This window comes from Astyanax mexicanus, chromosome 6 (assembly GCF_023375975.1).
Source record: "Astyanax mexicanus isolate ESR-SI-001 chromosome 6, AstMex3_surface, whole genome shotgun sequence".
NCBI classification, from domain to species: Eukaryota; Metazoa; Chordata; class Actinopteri; order Characiformes; family Acestrorhamphidae; genus Astyanax; species Astyanax mexicanus.
The window spans coordinates 13898245-13923631 of record NC_064413.1 but is presented as its reverse complement, the minus strand read 5'-3'; the positions used below and the strand labels follow the sequence as shown (position 1 = coordinate 13923631).

Below are 25387 nucleotides of genomic sequence, written 5' to 3'. Positions count from 1 at the left end.
CCTTGGCCAAACATACTGTATGTAATATAAATGTGTTTTAAAATATGTTTTTCATATGTTTGAGTTAGAAAAAATATTTTATTATTTAGTATCGTTTGATGAAACATGAAAACGGGTCCCACAAACCCGAACACCACACAAGGGTTAAATTGACAACGCCCTAAAGTTCCTCAAGGAACACTAAAAGGTATAACACAATCCTTAAGGTGCAACTGTATTACTTAAAAGTAGAGTAAATAAATGGAAAAGTGTAAAATAAATTATAATATAAATACACCTTTGGAAAAAATTAAGAGATCACTTTAGTTTCTAAATCAGTTTCTCTGATTTTGCTATTTATAGGTTTATGTTTAAGTAAAATGAACATTGTTGTTTTATTCTATAAACTACAGACAACATATTCATAAAGTTTTAAGAGATCAGAAATCAATATTTGGTGGAATAACCCTGATTTTTAACCACAGTTTTCATGCATCTTGGCATGTTTTCCTCCCCCAGTCTTACACACTGCTTTTGAATAATGTTATGACACTCCTGGTGTAAAAATTCAAGCAGTTCAGCTTGGTTTGATGGCATGTGATCACCCATCTTCCTCTTGATTATATTCAAAAGCTTTTCAATTAGGTAAAATAAAGGTAAAACATCATCATTAAGTGGTCTCTTTTTTCTGTACACACTAAGAAAAGTACAGATTTGTACTTAAAAGGGTACAAAGTTTGTCGCTGGGGCTGTACCTTATATTGAGGTACAAAAAAGTACCTTTCAGTGAAAGTCCTTTTTTGTACCCATGTTTTTTGTGCCAGTAAAGATTATAAAAATTATAAACATTATCATCAACTAAATATGGCTCAAAAACTTGATGATCCAAAATTGTCTGGCTTTCAAATGAAAAATGTGGAATTAAAATAAATATTGTTTATTGGTACAGTGATACAGAATACTGAATGTACCCTTTGGCTGGTTAAATGGTACAAATTTGTACTTATTGCTGTTAGAAGTTACTTTGTACTTCAGAGGGAACAAATCTGACCCTGTAAAGACCAATATTGTACCTTTGAGGGTACAATTATGAAGAGTGTACCTTTGAGTACAAAAAAGTACTCATATCGTACCTCTGTTTTTTAGAGTGTATGATCTGTATGTTCCTTTAATCAAATGTATTAAACTAAATCCTCTTACTACAACAAAGTTTTTAGAAGTAACATCAAAATTGCAAATACATTTTTAGAGATGCATGTAACATATTTCACATGTTTCATAGAAGCACCAAAGTGCAAACACTTTTTTCAAATTATATTACATGAATTTAAAATGTATTAGGTAATCGGTTACAACAAAAGTTTTGAGTTTAGTCAACTTATCGGGTTTTACAGTGCAGTCTTTACAATATAACAAAAATAAAAAAGTTAAATCAACTTCCCCTTTAGTTGTAATAACTTGATGTTCTAAGTTATGTTAACTTAAGTTTTCTTAACCCATTACTTAACTTTTTTTAAAGGCAACCGGTTTCCTCAAATTTTTAAAGTAAATTCAAATTATCCGGGTTTACAGTGTGTGGTTAATAATTAGAAATTAATAATAATTATTCTGTGGCGTAACTATTTTCGGCAGCAACATCTGTGTCTCCATGCTTTTTACATTGATGACTGCAGTCTGCAGGCAGTTCATTAAAGGTCTGTTTCTGCTCGTATATTGTGCCGGCCTTGCCAACCGCAGCCGCGTCATCTCTGGTGCACGTTATATTATTATTGCTCTACAGAAATAACAGTAATCACGTATTACTTCCGTATCCATATTGTTTCAGTATATAATACTGATACCACATTAAAGCTGCACAGGGATGTCATTAGTTCTCAGTGCTAGATGAGAGTATGGCCAATGAGGACGTTGCCTAAAGCCCTGAACTCCCAGAGCCCTGCTGGCCCCTCCTTACATCTCACCACAGAAAAAAGAAACAACACCCTTTTTGAAAAACTTGTTTATGAAGGTTAAATTGCCCTGTGGTTGGGGTGTTTTTATGTTGATGAGTTTCATAGGAGTGAGCTGTGATAGGCTGAGAAACTGAACAGCGTTCCCCATCTATCTGAAATACAACTTGGGGACAAGGCAGACAATCAAAACACAACACACACATCAACACACACTCAAAACCACGGCACAGCTACTGCACAGCCTACTGTACACACAGGTGAGTCAATCCAGTCTTTCTGAAAGATGATGATATTCAGATAATGTATTTTACATAGTTACATAGTAACATGTTTATATTTTGTATTTTTATAATCCATATTTTATTTTTAGGATAATAAATAGAAATGGACATTTTAACTACTTGTACCAACTGGAGTTTTTTTAAAGCAGTAAATAGAAATGTATAGTGCTTAAACAATGCAGGTAAATTACAGCATGTGTAAATGTAGTAATACAAATACATAAACCATTTAAATAAAATTATTTAAATAAACAATGCAATGCAATATAGACAATGCAGATTTTTTTTTGTAATTCATAATTTAATTAATTATGTAATATAAAAATGTATTTACATACATTCAAATTAGCACAAACCTAAAAAGTTTGTATACTGAGTTAATTATTTAAGCATTAATTATTTAAGTATGTCTGAATGTCTAATTGCTGCTAAATGTCTAAACAGGTAAGTAAACCTGAAACAAAGACTGAAATGTGTGAAACTGAAAAATGAAAACTGAAATATGAAAACATATAAATAAATGAATACAAAAAGTGTGGTTTGAAATGATTACGTTGGGAGGAAAGATGTAATAAGATATTTCTCAACGTTATAAATAAATGCACGCAACCTTTGTGCAACACATTAATCCACTGAAAGTTATTTAATGGTTTAATGCAGTGAGGTGATCATTTACTAGAGCTGCTGGGTTGGAAAACAGAGCAAAAAAATCTGGAAATAGAAACGTTATGCAAATTAAAGAGGAATTTGACTAGAACAAGAAGTCAGAAATAGTGTGTGTGAACTTTTTAAGTAAATGCACAAAACTGGATCCGTGCAAAACAAGTAAAGTGCTAGATACACTCGGAGAAGTGCACGGTCACTATGGTCAATGTTTAACATGATAACATCTGTAAAAAAGGAACATGCCACATTTAAGAAGAAGTTTAGTCCGTTTGTATAATTAAGCCCACACATTTTAGGTAACATAATGAAACTACACATTGCCCGTTAATTATTTGCCCGGATTACTGCAGTGTAAAATCGATTAACAATCTACAACTAATTAGAGTAACCTATAAAAAAGTATGTAAAACATTGAAAAGGTAAGTATTCAATCAAATTGGGATTATATTTTATTATTAGAATTATATCATTATTGTTATATTTTTTCTTTTCTGTTTGCCAAATACTAAATACAACATTAAAAAACACAAAAAAATCTAACAAAAAAACAACAACAAAAAAAATCTAAGTTTTAGTAGTAGTAGTAGTAGCAGTAACAGCAGTAATATTAAAATGTGTAGCAGCAGTAGTAATAGTAATAAAGTAAAATTGTTTTTGAGTGCGGCAGTAATGATAACGTGAGGCAACAGTAGTAGTAAAACTGTTAGTATTAGTAGTATTAGGCCTAGTAATAGTAAGTAGTAAGTAATACTACTAGTAGTAGTAGTAAAATTTGTATTTGTAGTTGGAGGTATTGTCATGGTAAAAGCTGAAGTATTAGTTAGTAGTTATTAGTTATAGTAGAAGGCCTATAAAAACACATTAACACATATAAGCCAGTGATTAACATATTAACATACAGTACCAGTCAAACGTTTGGACACGCCCGTTCTTATTTAATGTATTTTTTTCTTTATTTTTATTATTTTCTACATTGTAGATTAATATTGAAAACACTAAAATTATGAAGGAACACATTTGCAATTACAAAGCAAACAAAAAAGTGTTAAACAAGCCTTTTTCCTTTGATGCACAACTTTGCCTACTATTGGCTTTCATTCTCTCAGTCAGCTTCATGAGGGAGAAACTAGAATGGTTCTCCATCTCCAATGTGCTGAGGAGCTCTTGTTAACTGTTTTTGCTTTGCTCTGCACTTTCACTCATCCCAAACCACATGGCTTGCGTTTTTATATCAGGTGTTAGTGAAGGCCAGACACTTTTTTTCTCATCTACTACCTAATTAAATATGTATTCCAATATAGTTTTTAAGTCTTTAATATTAATCTACAATGTAGTAAATAATTCAAATAAAGAATAAATATTAATGAGAATATTTGTTGAACATTTTGACTCCAAAATACTGTTAATTACCCTAAATTAAAAATAAAATCAAAACTATTGTCATGAATCTGATGTTTTTTTTCTGATTAAGAACGTCTATACCCAGAGAAAAGGAAACAAGTAAATAACAGCTTAGTCAAAATTGTAAAATGTATCTGACCAAACTACTGGAAACAAATGACCGTGGATATATTCATGTATTTACGATATCCAATTATCTAATTTAATATAACACAGAACATGCTCTGAATCCCTTCAAGCTGACATGTAGTCTCTTACTACGTAGGTAAATCTCTGTGCAATTACCAAGCTACCAAGCTACCAAGGTAACATTAACCAACAACTTCAACAGCAATAAAACCACTTAGGCTACAATCAATCTCTCCCAAAACAATATAACACCAGTTTCTCATCAAGTGCTTGCAAAGCGCACATGCTATAATCAGTAAGCTCATATTTACCTTTCTCTGCTCTGGGCCGTCATCATCAGCATCAGACCAGCTGCACGAGGCAGTAGGCTAAACACACACTCTCAAACACAAGCTCACACACTCTGACAGTAATACAGCGTTTTAGACGGACAGCGCAGGGCTGGTGGTTTATTTCTGATTGAATGAAACTGTGTAAGGTGTGAATCTCCTCTTAAAGAGTCTTGGCACGCAAGGCTGACTGAAATCTTAAGTGATAACTCATCTCGCGGCCCGCTTCCCCCTCGCGCGCTGTGGGTGGTGGCACGCGATATTTCCCTTTATGAGTAAAATTTCGTGCCAAGTGGCCCCAAAGACTTCCAATTCATCTCGGTCTTCGTGCAATAGCGAACCACAACACACACCTGCCACTAAACTGGGGACAATGTTTTGCTGGTTACCATGGCTCGCGCTTCTTGTTGACAGTGAGGCACCAGTGCTGTAGGAGCTGTGAAAGAGCAGTGATAGGTGAGATTGTGGTCTAACACTCACAGGTACCAACAGCGCAGTGATCTGCACACGTCAGTCAGGTCTTTATCAGAATACTGTGACCTTTAATAAATTATATGAAAAGATTTTGAATTATTTTCACTATTTATCCAATATAAATCTTTTCCCAGCTTATTTTCTGCCATAAATACATCCATCCTATAATGGAAAGCTGCACAAAGCTGCACAGGATGGACCATTTTAGAGAGAATTAGCATTAAATGAAAACATGGTTAATGTTCAGATGCAAACATTTTTAACTTGTGTTTAAAAGGTACATTTAGATTTTCAAAAAATATATATATTTTAATTACCTTAATATTAATGAAAACATGGTTGATGTTTTCATTAATATTTGAACCATTTTTAATGGTTGAACTTATTGTGTTTTAAAGAAACATTTAGATTTTCTAAAACATATTTTAATTACCTTAATATTTTACCACAACATGAAGGACAGCTTAAACTTTACCTCTAAAGATAAAATTAGAAACAATAATACATTTGATAAAATAAAATTGATAATATTATTGCTAAACATGCAGAAACTGTCTTAAGTAAAATAAATTGAAAAATAAATAAATACATTTTTAAATAAAGTTAAAAATAAAAAATTGTGATACTAAATTGTCACTGATATCAGGGATTACTTTTTTAAAGGGGCGAGTTTATCCCAACACGACTGTTTGGCAGGGAATTCTTTCCATACATAAATAAAATAAAATAGCTTCATATTTTAAATAAAAAAGGCTATAAAGAAGTAGCAACAAAATACCAAAGCCACACAGTTAAAGAAAAGAGCCGTATAAAATGTACAAAAATGACTTTGGTTAACATTCCTCTATATATGTAATAAAGTTTTAATTCAGACTAAATCTGTATTCAGAGTAAAATGTAAATTTTAAGAACTATGCTGCTCTGAACACAAAAGGCACATCATATTGATATTGACTCAGTCAAAGCCCTCTGAATCAATAATTTCATATTAAAAAAAAACTCTTAGCTTTTAATATATGCTGCAGCCGGTAGCTAGGCTACTTCCCCTACAGAAAAAAAACAACACATGAATTTCATGAGTTATCACATTCTTCACATGATGCTGTGTGCTTATTTGTCATCTTGTGGCTTTCAGATGCACGACATGTGAAATATACTGTGCAATCGTCTTTATGTGTTGCAGTGTTTCAGCAATAAGCCTGATGACTAGACTAATGCAGGTATATGAGTGTAAACAGGAGGAATACCACATTTACTCCTAAGCTGCTTTGCACCCATGTGGAAATATATGTAGAAATATATATTTAGGCTGGTTTTACCCAATTAGGTTATTTCTTAATAGAGCTGAATGGCCAGGCCTTCTTTGTAAGGGGGGCCTATAGATTCATAGTAGACTAAGAGATTTAAAATGAATTATTTAGGTCTTAGTGTGTGTGCAAGTTGCAGACTAATTAATAATACTAACTACACTGAAAAAAATAGTGTTCTTTATCTACTTAAAAACAATTATGTCAACTTTTTGCATCAGATAATTAGGTAGATCAAGCAAGAGTAGTCATTTTTTTACTACTTAATTTTCTCCAGTAGTGCTAACATACTTTTTCAGGTAATGTCAACTTAAAAGAGTCCATTGACACTACATGGGGAATTTAAGTATTGTCAACTTAATTTTCTCTTGTACACTGCTGACTTAAAAAGGTGAGTTAACTCAACTTAAGTGTTTAACTTGTCCTTTTTTAAAAATAATCTGTTTAGTCAAATAAACTAACAATTCATCTTTATTTTAACACACACTTTCAAGTTAACAAAACTACCCATAGATATTCTTGACATATTTAGCATATTATTATTTAACTGCCAACACTGACAGTATAATAATGGAGCAACACAGAAGTAAACTCAGTAAAGAGTGAACTCTGCGACTCAAAGCCAGCATACTATGATCACTAGAAACACTGAACAAAGTTAATGCGCTCTTACAGCTCTACAACACTGAGACCTGCCAATCAACATGTATATTATAATTACTGCACGCCCAGGATAAGGTAGCTTTGGGCAACAGACAACACAAAGATGGTAAGTAAGGGAGAGGCCACACCCTATATGCAAATAAATGGTACCAGGAGCCTATAGGAAAGCTGCATGAACCAACACTGTAGAAAGAGCATTGACACAGGCAGTGACTAAATCCCTAGTAAATATAACAAGACTTTTGTTTGTTGTGCAGGTGAACCTAAAAAGATTTGTTGGGATTACATAAATAAATTATATTAAAGAAAAAATACACAATGTCTTGTATTTTGAACAAATGTGGAGTAATTAAAAACTAGATATATTCATGTAAAGATTGTTAAAAACACAGCTTTAATTACGTTACATTTACTAACGTTCAGATTTATTTTTTTCAGTGTAGTTAATTAGTATGAAGTACTAAGCAAAAATTTTGTCAACTTTGACATAATATTATCATATATAAGTTTAGACACCACTTCAGTTTCTAAATCAGTTTCTCTGATTTGGCTTTTTATAGGTATGTGTTTGAGTAAAATTAACAACGTGGTTTTATTCTATAAAATACAGACAACACGTCTCTTAAATTCAAAATAAAAAAATTATTTAGAGCATTTATTTGCAGAAATTGAGAATAACAAACAAGATATAGAGCTTTCAGATCTCAAATAATCCAAAGAAAACAAGTTCTTATTCATAATGTTTTAAGAGTTTTAACATTTTCTCCTCCACTAGTCTTACACACTGTTTTTGGATAACTTTATGCCACTCCTAGTGACAAATCCAAGCAGTTCAGCTTGGTTTGATGGCTTGTGATTATCTATCTTCCTCTTGATTATATTCCAGAGGTTTTCAATTTGCTAAAATCAAAGAAACTCATCATTTTTAGGTGGTGTCTTAATTTTTTCTAAAGCTGTATATTATTGTATTAGTGTAATACACAATTGAGTTGCAGCCTTCCTCTTCAGTTTTGCAGTGATGTATGAAAATATAAAAAACAATATGTAGTTAAAGGGGGAAATGTAACTACACACTGACATGCAAGTCATGGGATAGCAGTATGTAGTTTGGTCATGAAGTGTTACATCAGGAGATGAGTTGTAAACAGCCCACATCTGTATAAGAAGTGACAGAGGCTGAACACTGCCCAACATGCTTATGGCACGGAGTTCGAGTGAGATTGGACATTTAACATTCCTCTAACCCCAGTGTTATATTTAAACTGAGGAATACATCATAGAAGCCATTACCACCCACAGTAAACAGCCCAGTGGGTGGTAATGATTGTGACTGGTGGCATCTGGCTGGAATTGTACACGAAGAGCAGACAAGCGACACAGGTATATTCCACAGGTCAGTGCAGCATTCTTTATGTTCCACAAGATGTGGCAAAAGTCATGGGACACAATACTAATTCCTATACCATGACATTGTGGCATGTCGGTGTATAGTGGATGGTACAATGCAGTGCAGAGTTGATATGTTAGTTTAATCTAATTAGACAATGATGCGATCACTGATATAAAAATGTAATAAACTACAATATGCTGTAAATACAATTCAAACACTTCTTCAAACATTTTAAAGGGAGTGTTGATTTCATATTTTCAATACAGTGTCACAAAACCTAAGAAATTAACATTGAACACAGTATTGCATTTTCCTCTTTTGGATACTTCTAAGCATCTTATATATGATTTCTTTCACAGAAACAATAGTTAGTTAGGCTGCTTCCTTTCAAAGTAAAGTAGGCAGAAAAGGAAGCAGGGTGATGCTGGGTGCAAATATATTCTTGTATATTCAGTATTGTCTTTTTAATTGATGTGGACTTACTTCAGCCAATAGATGGGTTCCAAAGTCTAGGGTACTCTTAAGGTAGGACAGGTCCACAGCAGAGCTGTTCTATGAAGACTCCTTCTTAGTAGCCTGTTTGTTAAACATTTGGACGTCATTCGACGACACTGAGATGCCGAATGGATGTGCTTTTTCATTTCTTGAAAAAGATAATAAGTAATAAATCATTTTAACAGTTTTAAAATGGATTTTGCACAGTGAATTATGGGTAAACATATGGTGGCAAATAATACTTAATTTCACTGCTGTATACGAAGGATCGTTTACTTTAAACCAGCCATTTATGACAAAGAAGCAGAGAAAAAGCTGCCCACATTAGCTGCAGTCAAGATGCTGAAAATCATTTAACCTCTAAAATGCCTTTTCCTGTATACGGGCTGCAGGTGTAGGTGATACAAAATCATTTTTTCTGCAGTAAAATAACTTATTTACATTCTGAAAATGTGAGGGCTTTGAAATCTCCTACAGGACACTTCAGGACAATGCCTGCTCAATCTCTACCCCACTTAATAATTCCAGATCAGTAACAGGAACCAACTCAAATTCTGCAAGTTTGAAAATAGACATAAAAACTAGACAAACATAACGAAGCTAAAGGTTTAGAGGGCATGAACTGTTTGATTTTTATTTAAGAAAATATTGATTTTAAAATAGAGTTAGGGAAAGAGCCAATTTTATGATTTTATTCATTATACTTTGACATTAGCAGATTTCCTTAAACCTTTTTTATATTTTCTATTACAATTACAATGATGGTTTTCAGTAACATTCCTTATAAATAGAAATAGAAATCCTCAAGATGTAGTGGTGTAATATCAGGCAGACTATTGACAAAAAATCCTGGCCTGTTAAGGGGTTAATATCCCTCTAACATGTACAGCAACATGAACACTAAGTCTACTGTAGTGTTATATTTTTTTACTACACATTTGAAGTGATTTAGGTTGTTCTATCCTATAAAAACACTGTAAAGGCACTTAATTTGTTCAAGCTATTCATTTAAGGCACTCCTAACTCAAAGTGCAGCATAATGAGGTCGACCATGACCCTCAACCAGCTACATGTGCACAAGTGCCTGCAACTGAAAATGGCAGTGATCAACACAACATGTCCTTTGTACGAGATTGGCAATAGCATCTACCTGCATGCAAAGACTTGGGTAAATGTCGAGACTCTTCAGATATGTGTCAAACTGAGACAGACTGTGACAGAATTAAAGAGGAAACTGTTGGTCTGAAGTCTAAAACCACATCTATGGCATAAATAAGTCATACCCTGCAAAACTTTGCACACCATGCTATGATGACTTCCAGAACCAGATGAATTGTTGGGATTAATGAGATTTCCTTCTAAAATGTTAAAAATTGCTCAAACAAAAACAGATTCCCATAAGATGATCAAAACCTTGAACTTAAAAGCAACACCTTTTCTAACTAAATGGTTCTACTTTTTAACAATGTTTATATAACAACAGTTATATAAAGAACACTGACTCAAGATAACATTTGATAATAACAAAGTCAAAGAACTATTTTGCAAGGAGTAGCTTGAACAATATTAAGTTGAGAAGGACTTTAAAAAAGTACTTACAAGTTTGGTCCAGACGCGACCAAATGCTGAGGTAATGAGAAGACAAAGAACTCAGGGCATTTACTGAATAACTGATTTTAAAAGGTATTAGACTTTCTTTCTAAGCTTTAGAAAGCATGTGTTTAACAAAAACCCACCCAAACTCACAAGTCATAAGACTGTGTGTTGCTAATTCAGCAGTTATTGATGTGGCTTTATCGCACATTTCTAATTTTACCAAAAAAGAAGAAGTGGCAAGATTTGCAATACCCTATCAGTTCTGCAATAAACTGCTGCAATACCAACCAGCAGATTTACACAACACTTCTTTTTTCTACCACAAATGTGATTGAAGGTGACATACTCTATATATCCTATCAGGAATCACACTTTAAGATTTTATATGTAACAGTTATTCAGCCAGTTTAATGATCAGAAGCTAAAGACTAAGACTAAAGACTAAAATCATGGCATAGCAGTACGTAAAATGGACTCCATTTAGCACTGCCAAGAAAATAAATACGCCAGAAATTTACCTGCAAAGAGTATTGAGTATAGCAATGAGTATTGTGACACGTCTTGTGCAGAGTGTAAGGCAGGGCCCAAAGTGTTACCTCAGGGATTGGGAAAGGGCTTGGGAATGCTCACATCTGCAGAAGTTGTGAGGTGTTACCTTGTAAGTGAGGCTGAACAAATGGCAGTGTGCTCATCTTTGGAGTTTGAGTGAGGCCTGATAGCGATTAGCAGGTGGAAGGAACATTTTACTTTTAAAGCTGTATACATTCCTTGGTCCTCAGTGGTCTCTTTCTATGACGTGTACGTGATAGGAGGCATTGTCACAAAAGGTAATGATTGTGAACGTCAGCGTCTGGCAAAATGTTTCTACGCCAACAGACAAGTGATTAAAGGGAGAAATCACATCCACATTCAATGCAGGAGACCCCACACACATATTCTGCAGATCACTGCAGTGTCCTTTAGCTTCCATGGGGCAGGGGAAAAGTCATGGGGCTCGATACTAGTTCCATGTTCCATAACATTTGACATGTCATTGTATTGTAAAGTTTGTAAGATGTAAATTTTTACGCTTAAAAATCTTGCCCAATTGATGTTATCCTAGCTACATGCTCTTTGTTAAAATATCTTTCTCTTTCTCTCTCTCTCTGGTTATGTCTCTCTCATTCTCAGGGCTATGGCAGACTATAACAACTTTACTGGGATGTCCACCAGCTTTGTCCCCACTAAAGCCGTCGCCACAGGTAACACTGATTCAATTATTTGTGGCCAGCAGGGGGCAGCAATTAATTATTAAAAACTTTCTACACCCACCTGCAATGCCAAATTCAGCTTCCTTTAGGCCATGTGTGCAGATATGAGTAGAACAGTCTTGTTAATTAGCTGATAAGTTGAGTCAGTTATATTTATTAATGGTGTGGCCTGTCAGGACTGGAGTCTCACAGATTAGTGTATCTATTTTCCAGCATGTATGTAATGTTATGTTATTTAAATGGATACATAATAGAAACAAATGCATTTAAATATAGTTGCAAAAAGCACAAACACATAACACTTTATTGGCAGACAAAAATGCAAAGTAAGTAATGTTTCCATGCCCTACAGTTATGTGAAGGAACTTTAGAGGACTTAGGCTCCTGTGAATAGGATTGGCACAAGTAAAACAAGTAAAAGGCAGAATAAGCATTGGCCCACCTAATGAGGGCTGAAATACAGCTCTGGAAAAAAATGAAGAGACACTTCAGTTCCTGAATCAGTTTTTCTGATTTTGCTATTTATAGGTATAGTTAGTTATTCTATAAACTTCCGACCTCAAATAATGCAAAGAAAACAAGTTCATATTCATAAAGTTGTAGGAGTTCAGAAATCAATATTTGGTGGAATAACCCTGATTTTTAATCACAGTTTTCATGCGTCTTGGCATGTTCTCCTCCACCAGTCTTACACAATGCTTTTAAATAACTTTATGCCACTTCAGGTGCAAAATTTCAGCCAGTTCAGCTTGGTTTGATGGTTGAGATCATTCATCTTCCTCTTAATTATATTCCAGAGGTTTTTTTAACTTGGTACAATAAAAGAAACTCTTCATATTTAAGTGGTCTCTTATTTTTTTCCAGAGCTGTATCTGAGACACGTTAACAGTCAAATAAGTCATGACAAGCACAGTTTTGCGGTTTCAGTTATGCCTGATTTTTTTGTGAATGGGAACACAACAGTGTCTGTTAGTTGCGTGTACCAGACGCTTATTATTTGACTTTGCATAGGAAAATATATTTGGCTATTTTAGAGCCCTTTTAATGTCCTTGCTTTTGATGTTATATTATTTGTTTTTCTTCATATAAAAAAAATCTTCCTATGTCTTTATACAGGTTTTCAGTTCACGACAGAGGACTACCTTGGTGATTACGATTCCGTTTCTACAGACATTACAAGTCTGGCACAGCCATGTGATGGCAGCAGCGCACAGGAATGGAGTGCCATGCTCATTCAGGCCATACTGTTTATCGTTGTCTTCCTTCTTGGTGTGACTGGAAATGGCCTGGTCATCGCCACTTTTACCAAGTACCGCTGTTTCCGTTTGCGATCCATGACTGACGTCTTCCTTTTCTACCTGGCACTGTCTGACCTGCTGCTGCTGCTAACATTGCCGCTACGGACTGCTGAGATCTTCTCCAGTGGCTGGAAGTTTGGAGATGTCTCGTGCAAACTTAACAAAGGCGTGTACACCATCAGCACATATGGTGGCTTACTGCTATTAGCTTGTATAAGTGTGGATCGCTATCTGGTTGTAGTGCGGGCACGAGCTGCTCAGAGGCTTCGTCCTAGCATGCTGCGATACAGCAAACTGTCTGCTGTTGCTGTGGCACTGATCTCCATCGTTCTTAGTCTGCCGGAGCTTATCTTCTCTGATGTGAAAAAAGAAGATGGGGGTGAAAGATTGAGGTGTGGGTTGTTCACAAAGGAAGACAGCATATGGGTTAAGAATTGTGCGAGAGCGACTATGATTAATGGGTTCTGCATACCTTTCATTGCTATGCTGATGTGTTACAGCTCCATCGGGCACGTTCTAGTGCAGGGGCAGGCTAAATCCTGGCGAAAGCAGAGGACACTGTGCCTCATGGGGGCGCTGGTGTTGCTTTTTCTGGCGTTTCAGCTACCGTACACCACAGTGCTGTTTATCAGACTGTTCAAAACTTCACTCTTCGTCACAGGTACCTGTGACGACTGGAGCAGAATTCACCTGAGTGAAGATATCACCCAGAGCCTGTCCTACATCCGCTGCTGCCTCAACCCTGTGCTGTACGCCCTGGTGGGTGTAAAGTTCCGGAACGACGTGGTGAGGTTGCTGCAGGACTGTGGTTGTACGTGCGCTTTCCTGAAACATATGACGGCACAGGCAAGCACTGGAAGCTCAGTGACTCCATCCTCCCCTCCCCCTACTACTCTCTCACCCCTCTCCTCTGCTAACGGACCCTCAAAATTTGCATTTGCAAACGGCACAACCCCACAATTAAACGACGATACCATAGAATCAAGTAATACAGCCAAGTCATCTTCCCAGCAATCCAAAGAACTAACATATGTGAGCTGGGGACAGCATTAATTCAACACACACCTGCAAAAGAAAGAGAATTAGGGCCAAATTCGTCTGCTCAAAATCCTTCTATAGTTTATCAAAATTAACAATTTTATGGAGTGGGTTCTCCCAGGTTTGGAACTCAGCCGAGCTCCTCAATATGCTTCTTGTGCCTCTGCAACCTCACTCGGTATCTTTACCTGCAGTGACAACTGATGTGGTTCCAAATCTTTTAACACTTTTTAATAGTACAAATCACTCATTATGGTGGTATATCTAGGCAAATCTAGGAATATCTAGGTAAATCTTCACCAGCTGATGACCAGCCGACTTCTCTACAACCTCCATACCCTTCACGAATGTCTGTAAAGGCAGAGTGCTGGGCTAGGTGCTTGATTTTATACACTTGGAACGAAATAAAACTGATTAATGAATTCAATAATTTAGCAGCATGTCCTGATATTTTTGTTCATATAGTCTATGTTGATGTCATCAAGTGCTGAGGTGCATAGAGCGTACATGTCATAAGCTCCTGTTGGTGTGTTGGTGTATATATATAGTTTTCTTTCTTTCTTGAGTTCAATACTTTCATTTTTATATATAAAAAAAATTAAAGTAAAAAAGTAAGAAAAAAACGTACTCGAAATTGTGTCTGTGAATGAGTGTATACACATGTACGAATGGGTGGGATTGTATGTCTGTATTCCTAATGCAGTCCTCCAGGTGGAGAGTACATTGTGGGCAATTGCTGAGTGTATAGGAATGTGTACATAGTGACCAATAAGTGACTTTGAACATTGTACTTAAAACTGTATAAAACTGTCTAAAACTGTAATATTTCATTTATTCATTCATGCTTAAAAAATATCAGTTGGAAATAAAAAACAAATAAATCTGTGATTTCGGTCCTTATTCTTTTTACATAAAGCTCTGGAACAAAAAAATAAGAGACCACTTAAAAATGATGAGTTTCTTTAATTTTACCAAACTGAATACCTCTGGAATATAATCAAGAGGAAGAGGGATGATCACAAGCCATCAAACTAAGCTGAACTGTTTGAATTGTTGCACCAGGAGTGGCATAAAGTTATCCAAAAGCAGTGTGTAAGACTGGTTGAGGAGAACATGCCAAGCTGCATAAAAACAGATTAAAAACCAGGGTTATTCCACCAAATATTGATTTCTGAACTCTCAGAGGTTTTTTTTTATTTATAATATTAGTTATAAGTTATTTTATTTATTTTTAATATTTGCAAAGTTTTACCATATTCTATCTATCTATCTATCTATCTATCTATCTATCTATCTATCTATCTATCTATCTATCTATCTATCTATCTATCTATCTATCTATCTATCTATCTATCTATCTATATAGATCTAGGATATTTAAATGTATATAATCATAACTGCATTTAGGAAACTTAATAAAGATAGGATTCTTAGTCTCTGCATAAAGCAGAATGGCTTTACCAAGAGATCCTGTTTGCACTCTAGCCCCCATCCAAACTATATGCAGAACACTCAGTAGTTAGGGACAGATGTGTGGAACATTGTTGTGCAAATGCAAAGTTTCCATCTTGATTGGATATGTCAGTGTCTTGCTGTGAGGGAGTTTTCATTTGCTTAGATTCTAATAAAGCTGTTTGACTGATTGGACTTTGTTGTTGTATAGCTTTAGAGAAGAGACTTCAATTTCATATGGTTTTAGCGCCCCCTAGTGGCCTTCACTAGTACTAGAACACCCTGAATGCAAACATTGAATTCAGTTGTTAGTTGCCCTTTTCAGAGTGCAAAAACAGTTTTCTCTCTGTCAAAAAATTATATAAAATCTAAAATAAAACAAAAAAATATAAAATAAACAGAAAAGAAGATAAATATAAATATATAAAGTAAAATATAAATAAAAATAAAAGTAATGGTCAAAAAATCCCATAAACACTGCAGCCTATCCCAGCCGCACAGAACGCCAGTCCATCACAGGGCTTAACATCAAATACTATGGGTAAATGAAGAACCAGTGAAATAAAGGTATTGAAGTTCCTCTCCATTTGAAGTGAAGCCCCTCACTAGTCTTTAAGTCTATAGAGAGACAGATGAAAGCTTTAGCCCTACTAGGGAAGAAGACAGTCGGAGCATGTGTATAGATTACAGAAAGCTAACTCGGAAAAATATATATATATATTTATATATATACACATCCACAATGGAGAATCATTGGATGATTAAAAAGATGCTAATTTTTTATATTAATCTGTTCTCTAACTTTTATAATCAAGTAGTAAAAGGCAGAAAGACGGAAACATTACATGCTCTTTTGCTCTGTATTTTGAATCTGATGACATACCTTTTTATGGTCATTTTACATTTTGCTTTGTTTTCCCTTTTTTTCTGTTCATTTTATATGTTTTTTATTTTATTTCATTTTATATCATTTTTTTGACAGAGAGAAATCTAGTAATGTAGTACTAGTGAAGGCCACTAGGGGGCCATATGAAATTGAAGTCTCTTCTCTAAAGCTATACAACAACAAGGTCCAATCAGTCAAACAGCTTTATTAGAATCTAAGCAAATGAAAACTCCCTTACAGCAAGACACTGACATATCCAATCAAGTTTCCTAAATGCAGTTATTATATTCATTTAAATATCATAGATCTTTATTAGGTGTTAACCTGTAACATTATTATACAGTAAAACATTATCAGCTACTTAAACCGTACACTGTAAAAAAAAAATTATAGATTGCACAGCATTGCATTTTTTATTATTTCCAACTCAGATACTAGTTTTTATTATCATGCAGACAGAAGGACATCTTCATATCCTAAATAACATTACACATACACAGAACACTACAGCATAGCTGAAATGTATAGAGAAAAGCAGCTAGTGTTTTTGCTTAACCGACAAAGCCAACGTGTCACGTCTGGTGCTGTTAGCTCCTCTGTCCCTTCCACACCCAGCTCTAGGTTCTCAGGTCAACAACTACACTACCCAGAATGCACCACCCGCTGACATCACGCACTCACCTGATCACGTGACACCTCACCTGCTTCGTCCAGGAAGTCCTGAATACTGATTACTGGCACTATAAAAGAGCACTCCACACAAACACCCACGCCGCGTATTGTAGGTTCTCCTCTTTACAAAGCGTTCTATATTTCTTGTCTCAGTTTATCTTGTGTATGACCTTGCTTTTGTTTTCTCGACATCGATTTTTGCCTTTGCCTCTGATATTGGATTGCTTGTGTATTACCTGGACTGTGTTTTCACTACTGCCTCTTGGATTACGACATTGGATCTCTCGTGTATGAACTCTGGACTGTTTCTCGTTTATGGTATGGTTTTGTCTTCATTGCTCTGCTTACTGGTGATTACCCATTTTTTCTGTATCGACTACGTTTACATCTGTTTATTTTATAATAAACATTCTGTTTTATCAGTATCTGCACATGTCTGCAATTCTGTGCTCACCATGACACAACGATAAGCTACCTCAGTTTGCTTTTTTCATTTCATAACTTAACTGGTGGTAAACTGTCTGTCCGTATCTGTGAAGATGCAGTAACCAATATCAAGACTAAAAAGTTGTGTTGAAAGCTTTATTTATTCAAGTAGTGTATTAATGAACTTATGAGCTAATTGGTGTTTATTGCTAATGCTAACTGCACTACACTGGGAAATGTTAGAGACAAAATATTAAAGGTTTAAGTTATATAGTACTTATGTTAAAAGTTTTTGTCTTTGTCAGACATTTATTTAATTATTCAGTATACAACGTATTCCTTAAATAACTTGTTTTTAAACACCATTATTTTATTTTTTTCCTTTCTTACTTTTTGAATAAAATTGTAAAAACATGGGCCTAAAATGACCCACAATTATTTTCTATATTACACGTGTGATTTAGAGTTTCTATAATATCTTTGAAATAAATTAATCAATCATTATTCAATTATTAAACATTTATATTTTAGGTGTGCAGTAAATATTATTTTTTATTTCCCCTTTTTACTTTATGAAGAAGCACAGTTTCTTTATATTTTACATCAAGTTTAAACACACAGATCAAACACAACCCACATGCATTTCAGCTAACTCAGTATTGTTTTAATTGTTCTAACATTTAGACAGTAGTAAAAGTTTTCTGTACATAATATAAGGTTATGTTTACCCTACCTTCAGAGTGAGCACTTCACTTGTCAGAAAATTACAAATAATTATTATTATCTATTAGCTGTTGACGTATTCTATTTTAGTTAGCTACATCTACTGGATATAGCTAGCTATTTTTAGTTAGCTTAGCTCACTACTTAGCTGGGTTGCTATAACTAGTTTTTTTATAAGTACAATGGTTGCCTATTCAGCAAAGTAGTTAGCATAGCTGTAAGGTAATTTTTCGATAATGATATTCTTGGGTTTATAACAAAAAGTTTTATACAGTATAACAAACATTCAATAGAAATAAACAAGAAAATCTGTAAACCTTTTTATGTTATAAGTAACAGTAGCTTGAACAATTCTGACTTATTTAGTGATATAAAAAGATATATAAAAAAATCACAAATGGCAAACAAACAGTTTTTTTTCAGTGGTTCAAAAATAAGCTACTTTGCTAAAAAGATCTCATGCTCCCTGAACCACTCTTTCACAAATCCAGCCCCATGAATACTGGCGTTGTTATCTTGGAATATGGCCGTGTCAACAGGGAAGAAAAAAATCAGTTTTTAAAATCTAAATTACAATCTAATTTAGATTTAAAAGATTAATGTAGACACACATTATGTTTTGATTAAATTAACAGTAAAAGAAAATACTATTCCAGTTAGAAAAGTCAACTGTTTATTTCATATTTAATGATCTTTACATTTTAATTTAATGACAGTTCTGTATAAAAAAAACATTTTACACAAACCAGAATTTCAGTTAAAAAAACCCCTCCAAACCATATATAAGTATGGACAGCAGGACAGGGGATGAAAAGTAAAGCCTCTACATCTCTTACGCCCTCTGGTGGCTGGCTCTAGTACAACTTTTAACCCCGCCTATTTCTATTCAACTGAATAAGAGATGGCATAATCTTTAATCTAAAATTACACATCCAGGATTTTTTGGGGAAGTTGGGTTCTGTGCATTCTGCAAGCCCCCCTCCTGTGTTAATAACCCCAAATGTTTTTCTTTACAGTAAAAATTACATTTCTGAAGTAAAGCAATGGCTTGTTCAGCAGTTAACTGTTGTAACAGACCCTCAGGAAAAGGTTCTCTGCAGTTTTTCGGTAAGTGGATAATTTCCTCCATCAATTCATTAGTATTTATACTTTGTTCTTCTATCTAATTTTAATATCTAGGTTAGGTTTTTAACTTGTTAACTAGGTTAGCCAACTCAGGTTCGCTAAGTTGAGTAACTTGTTTGGTGAAAATAAGGGTGAAACGTGAAGAGAGTGAGAATTAAAATATTTTACACTGAATATAATAAAGAGATTCTTATGCTCTAATTAGCTATTAATTATAAATAGGGTTTTGTTCAATATAATGCATCAAAACAAGGTAGTTTTATCTAAAGTTTAATCACAGTGGAGTGACTCCTCCCTCCATCATCCAACTCCTCCCCTCGTCATGCAACTCCTCTGCTTGTCATCCCAACTCCTCCCTTGCTTCCTCTCTCCATACCCTCTTCTCCTCTTCTTTCCATTCTTTTTTTCCATCATCCCAACTCCTCCCCTCGTCATCCAACCCCTCCCTCATCATCTAATCCTTCCCTCATCATCCAACCCCTCCCTCCGTCATCCAACTCCTCCCCTCGTCATCTAACTCCTCCCCTCGTCAACCAACCACTCATCTAACTCCTCCCCTCGTCAAACAACCAGCCATCTCTGCCTACATCACTGCCATTATCGTCATTGCCTTTATCACCACCATCGTCATCATCGCCACCATCTCTGTCCACATCACCGCCGTCATCGTTATTGCCTTCTTCACCGCCATTGTCATCATCATGGCCATCTTCATCATCGCCACCATCTCTGGCTACATCACCACCATCATCTTCATCATCGGCATTATAATCTTCGCCATTGGCCTCATCGCCGTCATCGTCGCCGTAAGCACCAACATCGTCAGCTTCATCACCTTCACCATCGTTGCACCATCTTCATCATCCTCGCCTTCGTCATCGCCATCATCACCATCATTCCCTTCGTCACCATAGCCATCGTCGCCATCATCGTCATTGTCTTAACGCACTAATTACCTTCACCGTCATCTTTGCCGTCATCTAACGATCATCGTCGCCATTATTGCCTTCATCTCCTTCGTCATCATGATCATCTTCGCCATAATCTTCTTCCTCCGAACCATCATCGACCTACTTCTTTTCACTTCCCCGAGTCTACCTTCATTGGTCGCACCTGCTATGCGACGTGAAGCAGCAGCCTTCTCTTTGGGGCCTTAAACTACACCACGTGCATCATTCCACAAGTCGTTCGACACCATACTCTACTTCAACTGATTTTGACTCCCTGGATCTCATCCTCTATGCTGTTATTCCAGTACACTTCATATTCGGATATGCTGGCAGCACCTCAAAACACCTGACTTAATTAATTCCCTGTCTTTCTTTCCCTAGACCTCCACACTGCCTTCATCCTCTTTCCAGCATTTGTTCTTACCCGTTATTTCTTTTACCTCTCTGCCTTAATTCTTCCTCAACTGCTACTCTGATCTCCTCACCCTTTCCAACCACCACCTATTCTCTGAGACGTCAACGAGAGCCTCGCGCTCTCAATCAGCACCTCCTTCACCTCTCTTATTCTTTCTTACTGTATTCCATGCCCTGTGCAGGTTATGTCTCTCCCTTTACTCCGCAACACCTTAAAATGATTTCCTCCCTTCTACTTATATAAATCTGCTCTCACGATTTTCTGACAGATCTCACTATCCTAGATTAATTAACCTTACCCTCAAATCATACACATAAATTCACCAGCTCGAATCAGCGCAGCCTCTGGCTTGCCCAAGGACTAACCGATCACACATCCCAAATTCTCCAACACTAGAGATTTCAAGCCTACCATAGCCATGGACGCTGCCCTGAACTCCTGCCCAATCATCTGAGTTCGCCGCCCTTCTCTTCTCCTTCTCTTTCAGTCAAGGGCGTCGGGCAATACTAGCAAAGTGGAGTTCTATAACTAATTTTGGGAGTTTGATCCACGCCCTTACTCCTCCCACTCACCGACCTATATAAACCGTCATTTCCTCTCTACCTGCTTGTCGAACAACCTCGCACCCACCTCCTCCCCCATCTTCTTCCTTAATTCATTTTCTCCCTTTCTTTTCCTGTTTCTCTTTGTGTGGGGGGGTTTCAGCTGCACGCTTTTCCATCGAAGCTGCCCCGAACTCCTGCCTAATCATCTGAGTTCACCCCCCTTCTCTTTTCCTTCTCTTTCAGTTAAGGCGTGGGGAAATACTAGCAAAGCTAGTGTTAAACCAGCAATAGTTATAATAGCTTTAACATGTCAGCACATTTCAATATGATTACTGAAGCTTCATTAACTAAACATCATACATTTTCATCTAAACAACAAAACAAAAAAGCTTTCTATATACTTTTTAAATCATTCCTCGCGGTTGGCATTCCTCGCGGTTGACAATAGGCACTGACTTTTTTTCTTGCTAACTGAGCTAGCATTATCCTAATTCCATACATCAGGCTCAAAATCCACCACAGGTTCTATTTAACCTAGTTTCTTAACAAATAATAAAATATAGTTAGCTAAAGTTAAACAATAAAACCCAGGCAATTGCCTTTTTCCTCACAGTTGCACAAAGTGGCAGTTTATCAGACTATGGTCTTATGTGGTCTTAGCCTTATCCAGCTAACCTAGCTAAGCTAACTATCTAGATAGCTAGCGTTAACCTAGTTCAGTTACTACCTCAGGCTCAGAATGTTACTGCAATAAACCTACACCATTTAATAGGTACTGTGATTATATACAGTATGCAATTTAAAATATATACTGTATATAATAACAAAAGCTTACTAGATAATTGCTTCTAGAAAATTACTGTACATTCCACTGTGTTCTTTTTACAGTGCTACTGCTGACAAAGTCATTTAACTGCCACACTGGACAAAGAGTTCACCTTCAGCCAACTGTGATTACAGGAGAAGAAGTGAAGTAATCATCCACAGCCTGGCATACTTCCACTGCTGCCTCAGCCCTGTGCTGTACAGCCCTGTGGGTGTAAGGTTTCAGAATTATGTGATGTGCTCGCTGCAGGATTGTGGCTTTACACACAGTTGACGGAAACATCTGACACCACAGGAAATCCCCTTCATTCGTCCCCAAAGCTTGCCTTTTCAGTATGTGGGTGCAGCAATAGTGTGAAAAAGACACTGTGTACTCCAGTACAAATTCTATAATTCTTCTTCAACACTAAAAACTTATAAAACCTTCACCTCCTCTTATAGTTCATTACAGAGGTCCAGATAATCAGTGATTCCAATATTTTTTTTTTACTTCAGACGTTTAATAAACATGATCCTACAGTACAAAGTCCTATCAATGTAGGAATTTTCTAGATAGTTATCAAAACGATGGGACATGATGTTTGTCATTAACATTAGCTTGTTAATTAACTGTAAATTAACAAGCTGGCTAACAAGCTCTAGACATCTGTCCAACCTTAAAGTTAACTGAATAATATTCTATTTTTCATCTGTAGCTGTATTACTATAAATACTGCATTTTGAAATGAAAAAGAGTACCTATTTTTTTACGTCTCCTGAGGGCCTATAGGTGGAGAAATGGGCTGTATCCTTTAAAACCGTACCTGTTTAAAACCATGCACCCCTGATTCTGGTGTTGCTGTAACCAGAGAGTAGACTTTGAGGTAAAGTGCAGGGCTCCTGGTGTGATCTGGGCTGTAATGCTAACATATTAAACGCTTTAAGTGAGAAGCAGCCCTGAAATATATGTTTCTGTTTTGTATTTTGTTTACTAAACCATCTGCTTGTGAATGAGACATTTCCAAAATTAAGTGGGACAGAAATTTTTATGCCAGTAGCATAGGCCATAGACCATCAAAGCTAGTCAAACTGCACAGAGACCCAAGGCCCATCTCGAGTACAACTGTTCCTTTATGAAATCTTTACCAAATGTTCAACAAGTTTCATTGCAGGAGGCCTTTTAACTGATTAAACAAGTTCAAATATATCAATAATGCTATAATTACTAGCCTGACTGTATTTATGGTGTTATCTCAGAAACATGGTAAAATGCATCAAAAAAGTGTGTTTCTTGAGTGAAAACAAAAGAAAGAAAAAATACGTATAACACATTACATGCCATGACAATTTTTAGATTATCAGAAAACATTTCTCAAATACAATAAAAAACACATTAACATTAAATCTACAGTTTAGATTTAACCTGTAGTTAAAAGTTATATGCCATATCATGTGTCAATGCACGTTCAAAATTCTGCCAATCTGGTTTGCTTACATGACACTAATCTGTACACGGCTGCCGAATTCTTCTCAATACAATACAACACAATTTAGCTCTAATCTTGAGATCTCAAGCCACTCACATCTTTTAAACAACTCCTTGTTTTTCTCCAAAATAACATATGGATTAATTTGACAACTTAAAACTTTCATACAGCTGCCTATACCCACACTTCACAGATCAAACCTGCAACAGCACTTTTCTAAAGGCATGAAAGAAAGCATGCTAACTAGCTAATTAGTCTCATTTGGGTTAAATCAGACTGTTTTGACTGATACCCATTGCAGCAGAAGCAGTGAGGGACCTCTTGAACTGTGTAATAGCCAACATTGGAGTGAGTATACTGTATATGGACATTTGTGATATTTTAAAGTAACACAGATACTGATATTGTAAAAAAAAAACTACCCCAACCCTCAGTTTGCAGTGGGACCAACCTAAATCTCACACCAAGAAAACTGTACATGTTGGCAGCCTTGTTTGTACCATTCTAACATGTGCTCATGTTACAACTCAAGTACTGCTGTTCTCAGAATGCTGTGATTTCTTGAAAGATGTGGCACACACTCAGACATTCTGCAGTGCACAAAACTAGCTTTTACATCAACGCGCGCCTTTACGACTTGAACGAGCAGGTCAGTTTCCTCTGCTGAGAAGTGCAAAAGCGTCACACTGTTAAGATACCAACATGCCAAAGTCAAAGTTAAAGGGAATGGCAAGTGAAATGCTGATAGGTTTGTTTCCTGCTACCCCCAAAACACACCCATGATTAATTAAGAGAATCAGAACATGCGTTGTGTGCGTTTTGAGCTGTGCAGAGCACACCTTTTAGTGACCTCATGATACCAAAGACACAATCACTCCCAAAATCAAGCTGCATGTGCAATAGATCGGTTCACTGGTTCGCTAAAATAGGGCTGTTACACCCCTTCTACATCACTATGATACAAATACACTAACAACATATTAGTAACCAAATAGGAAGCTTGCAAACAACCTTCAATGGTACTACAGTAACCACAGCGAACACAATACTACATCCTTAGCACAATAATGACATCTGTGATATTTTACAACAAACTATATACTTTTTTCTGATCATTTCTAGAAATATCAAGAACTGCAACTGAGACCTTTCTCTATCCCAACACATCTAACACACCAGCAGCAGCAGCACCAGGTGAGCCCTCCAAACCAGTTGATTGAACATCAAAAGCAACGAGTAGACCATCTGCACAATCTACTGTCCTCATTCTGTGCTCACCAACAGCCAGCAGACTGCATTCCAACCGCAGCAATCAGAAACCATGAGCTTAAAGAGACACACAAGACCCTCCTTGTTTTAAAAAAAAAATGCATTGTTGCATAGCTTGCTTAAAACATGCATTATAATGTAATCTAAAGGATCACTCTATTAAAGTAACAATGTAACATACTTTTGTATATGTTGTGTTTTTAAAACCATTTATTTAAAAAAAGAAAAGAAAGTGAAATATGTATAAATTTACATCAAACTACCCTGTTTGTCTACACAACATTCCACACCATCCCTCTGTCCTCATCAAACACATTTCCTGTCTACTAGATTATGCAGACCATCACTGAAAAAAGTAAAATTATTATTATTCGTTATTATTTAT

General features: G+C 35.9%; 2 protein-coding genes across 2 annotated transcripts in view; one reads left to right on the top strand and one right to left on the bottom strand.

Annotated features, from left to right (window-relative positions):
- Window positions 1-5243, bottom strand: part of LOC103044902 (receptor activity-modifying protein 1-like) — a 34649-nt gene extending 29406 nt beyond the window's left edge. The window contains exon 1 of the mRNA XM_049480665.1: window positions 4720-5243. The gene's annotated coding sequence lies outside the window, so the exon portion shown is untranslated. The remainder of the gene's footprint in view (window positions 1-4719) is intronic.
- ccr10 (chemokine (C-C motif) receptor 10) lies at window positions 2119-15115 on the top strand. The gene is made up of 3 exons (XM_022663302.2): window positions 2119-2188; window positions 11833-11903; window positions 13029-15115. The coding sequence occupies exons 2-3, from the start codon at window positions 11837-11839 to the stop codon at window positions 14261-14263; spliced, it is 1302 nt and encodes a 433-aa protein (XP_022519023.2). The 5' UTR covers window positions 2119-2188; window positions 11833-11836; the 3' UTR covers window positions 14264-15115.
- The last annotated feature ends 10272 nt before the right edge of the window (window positions 15116-25387 follow it).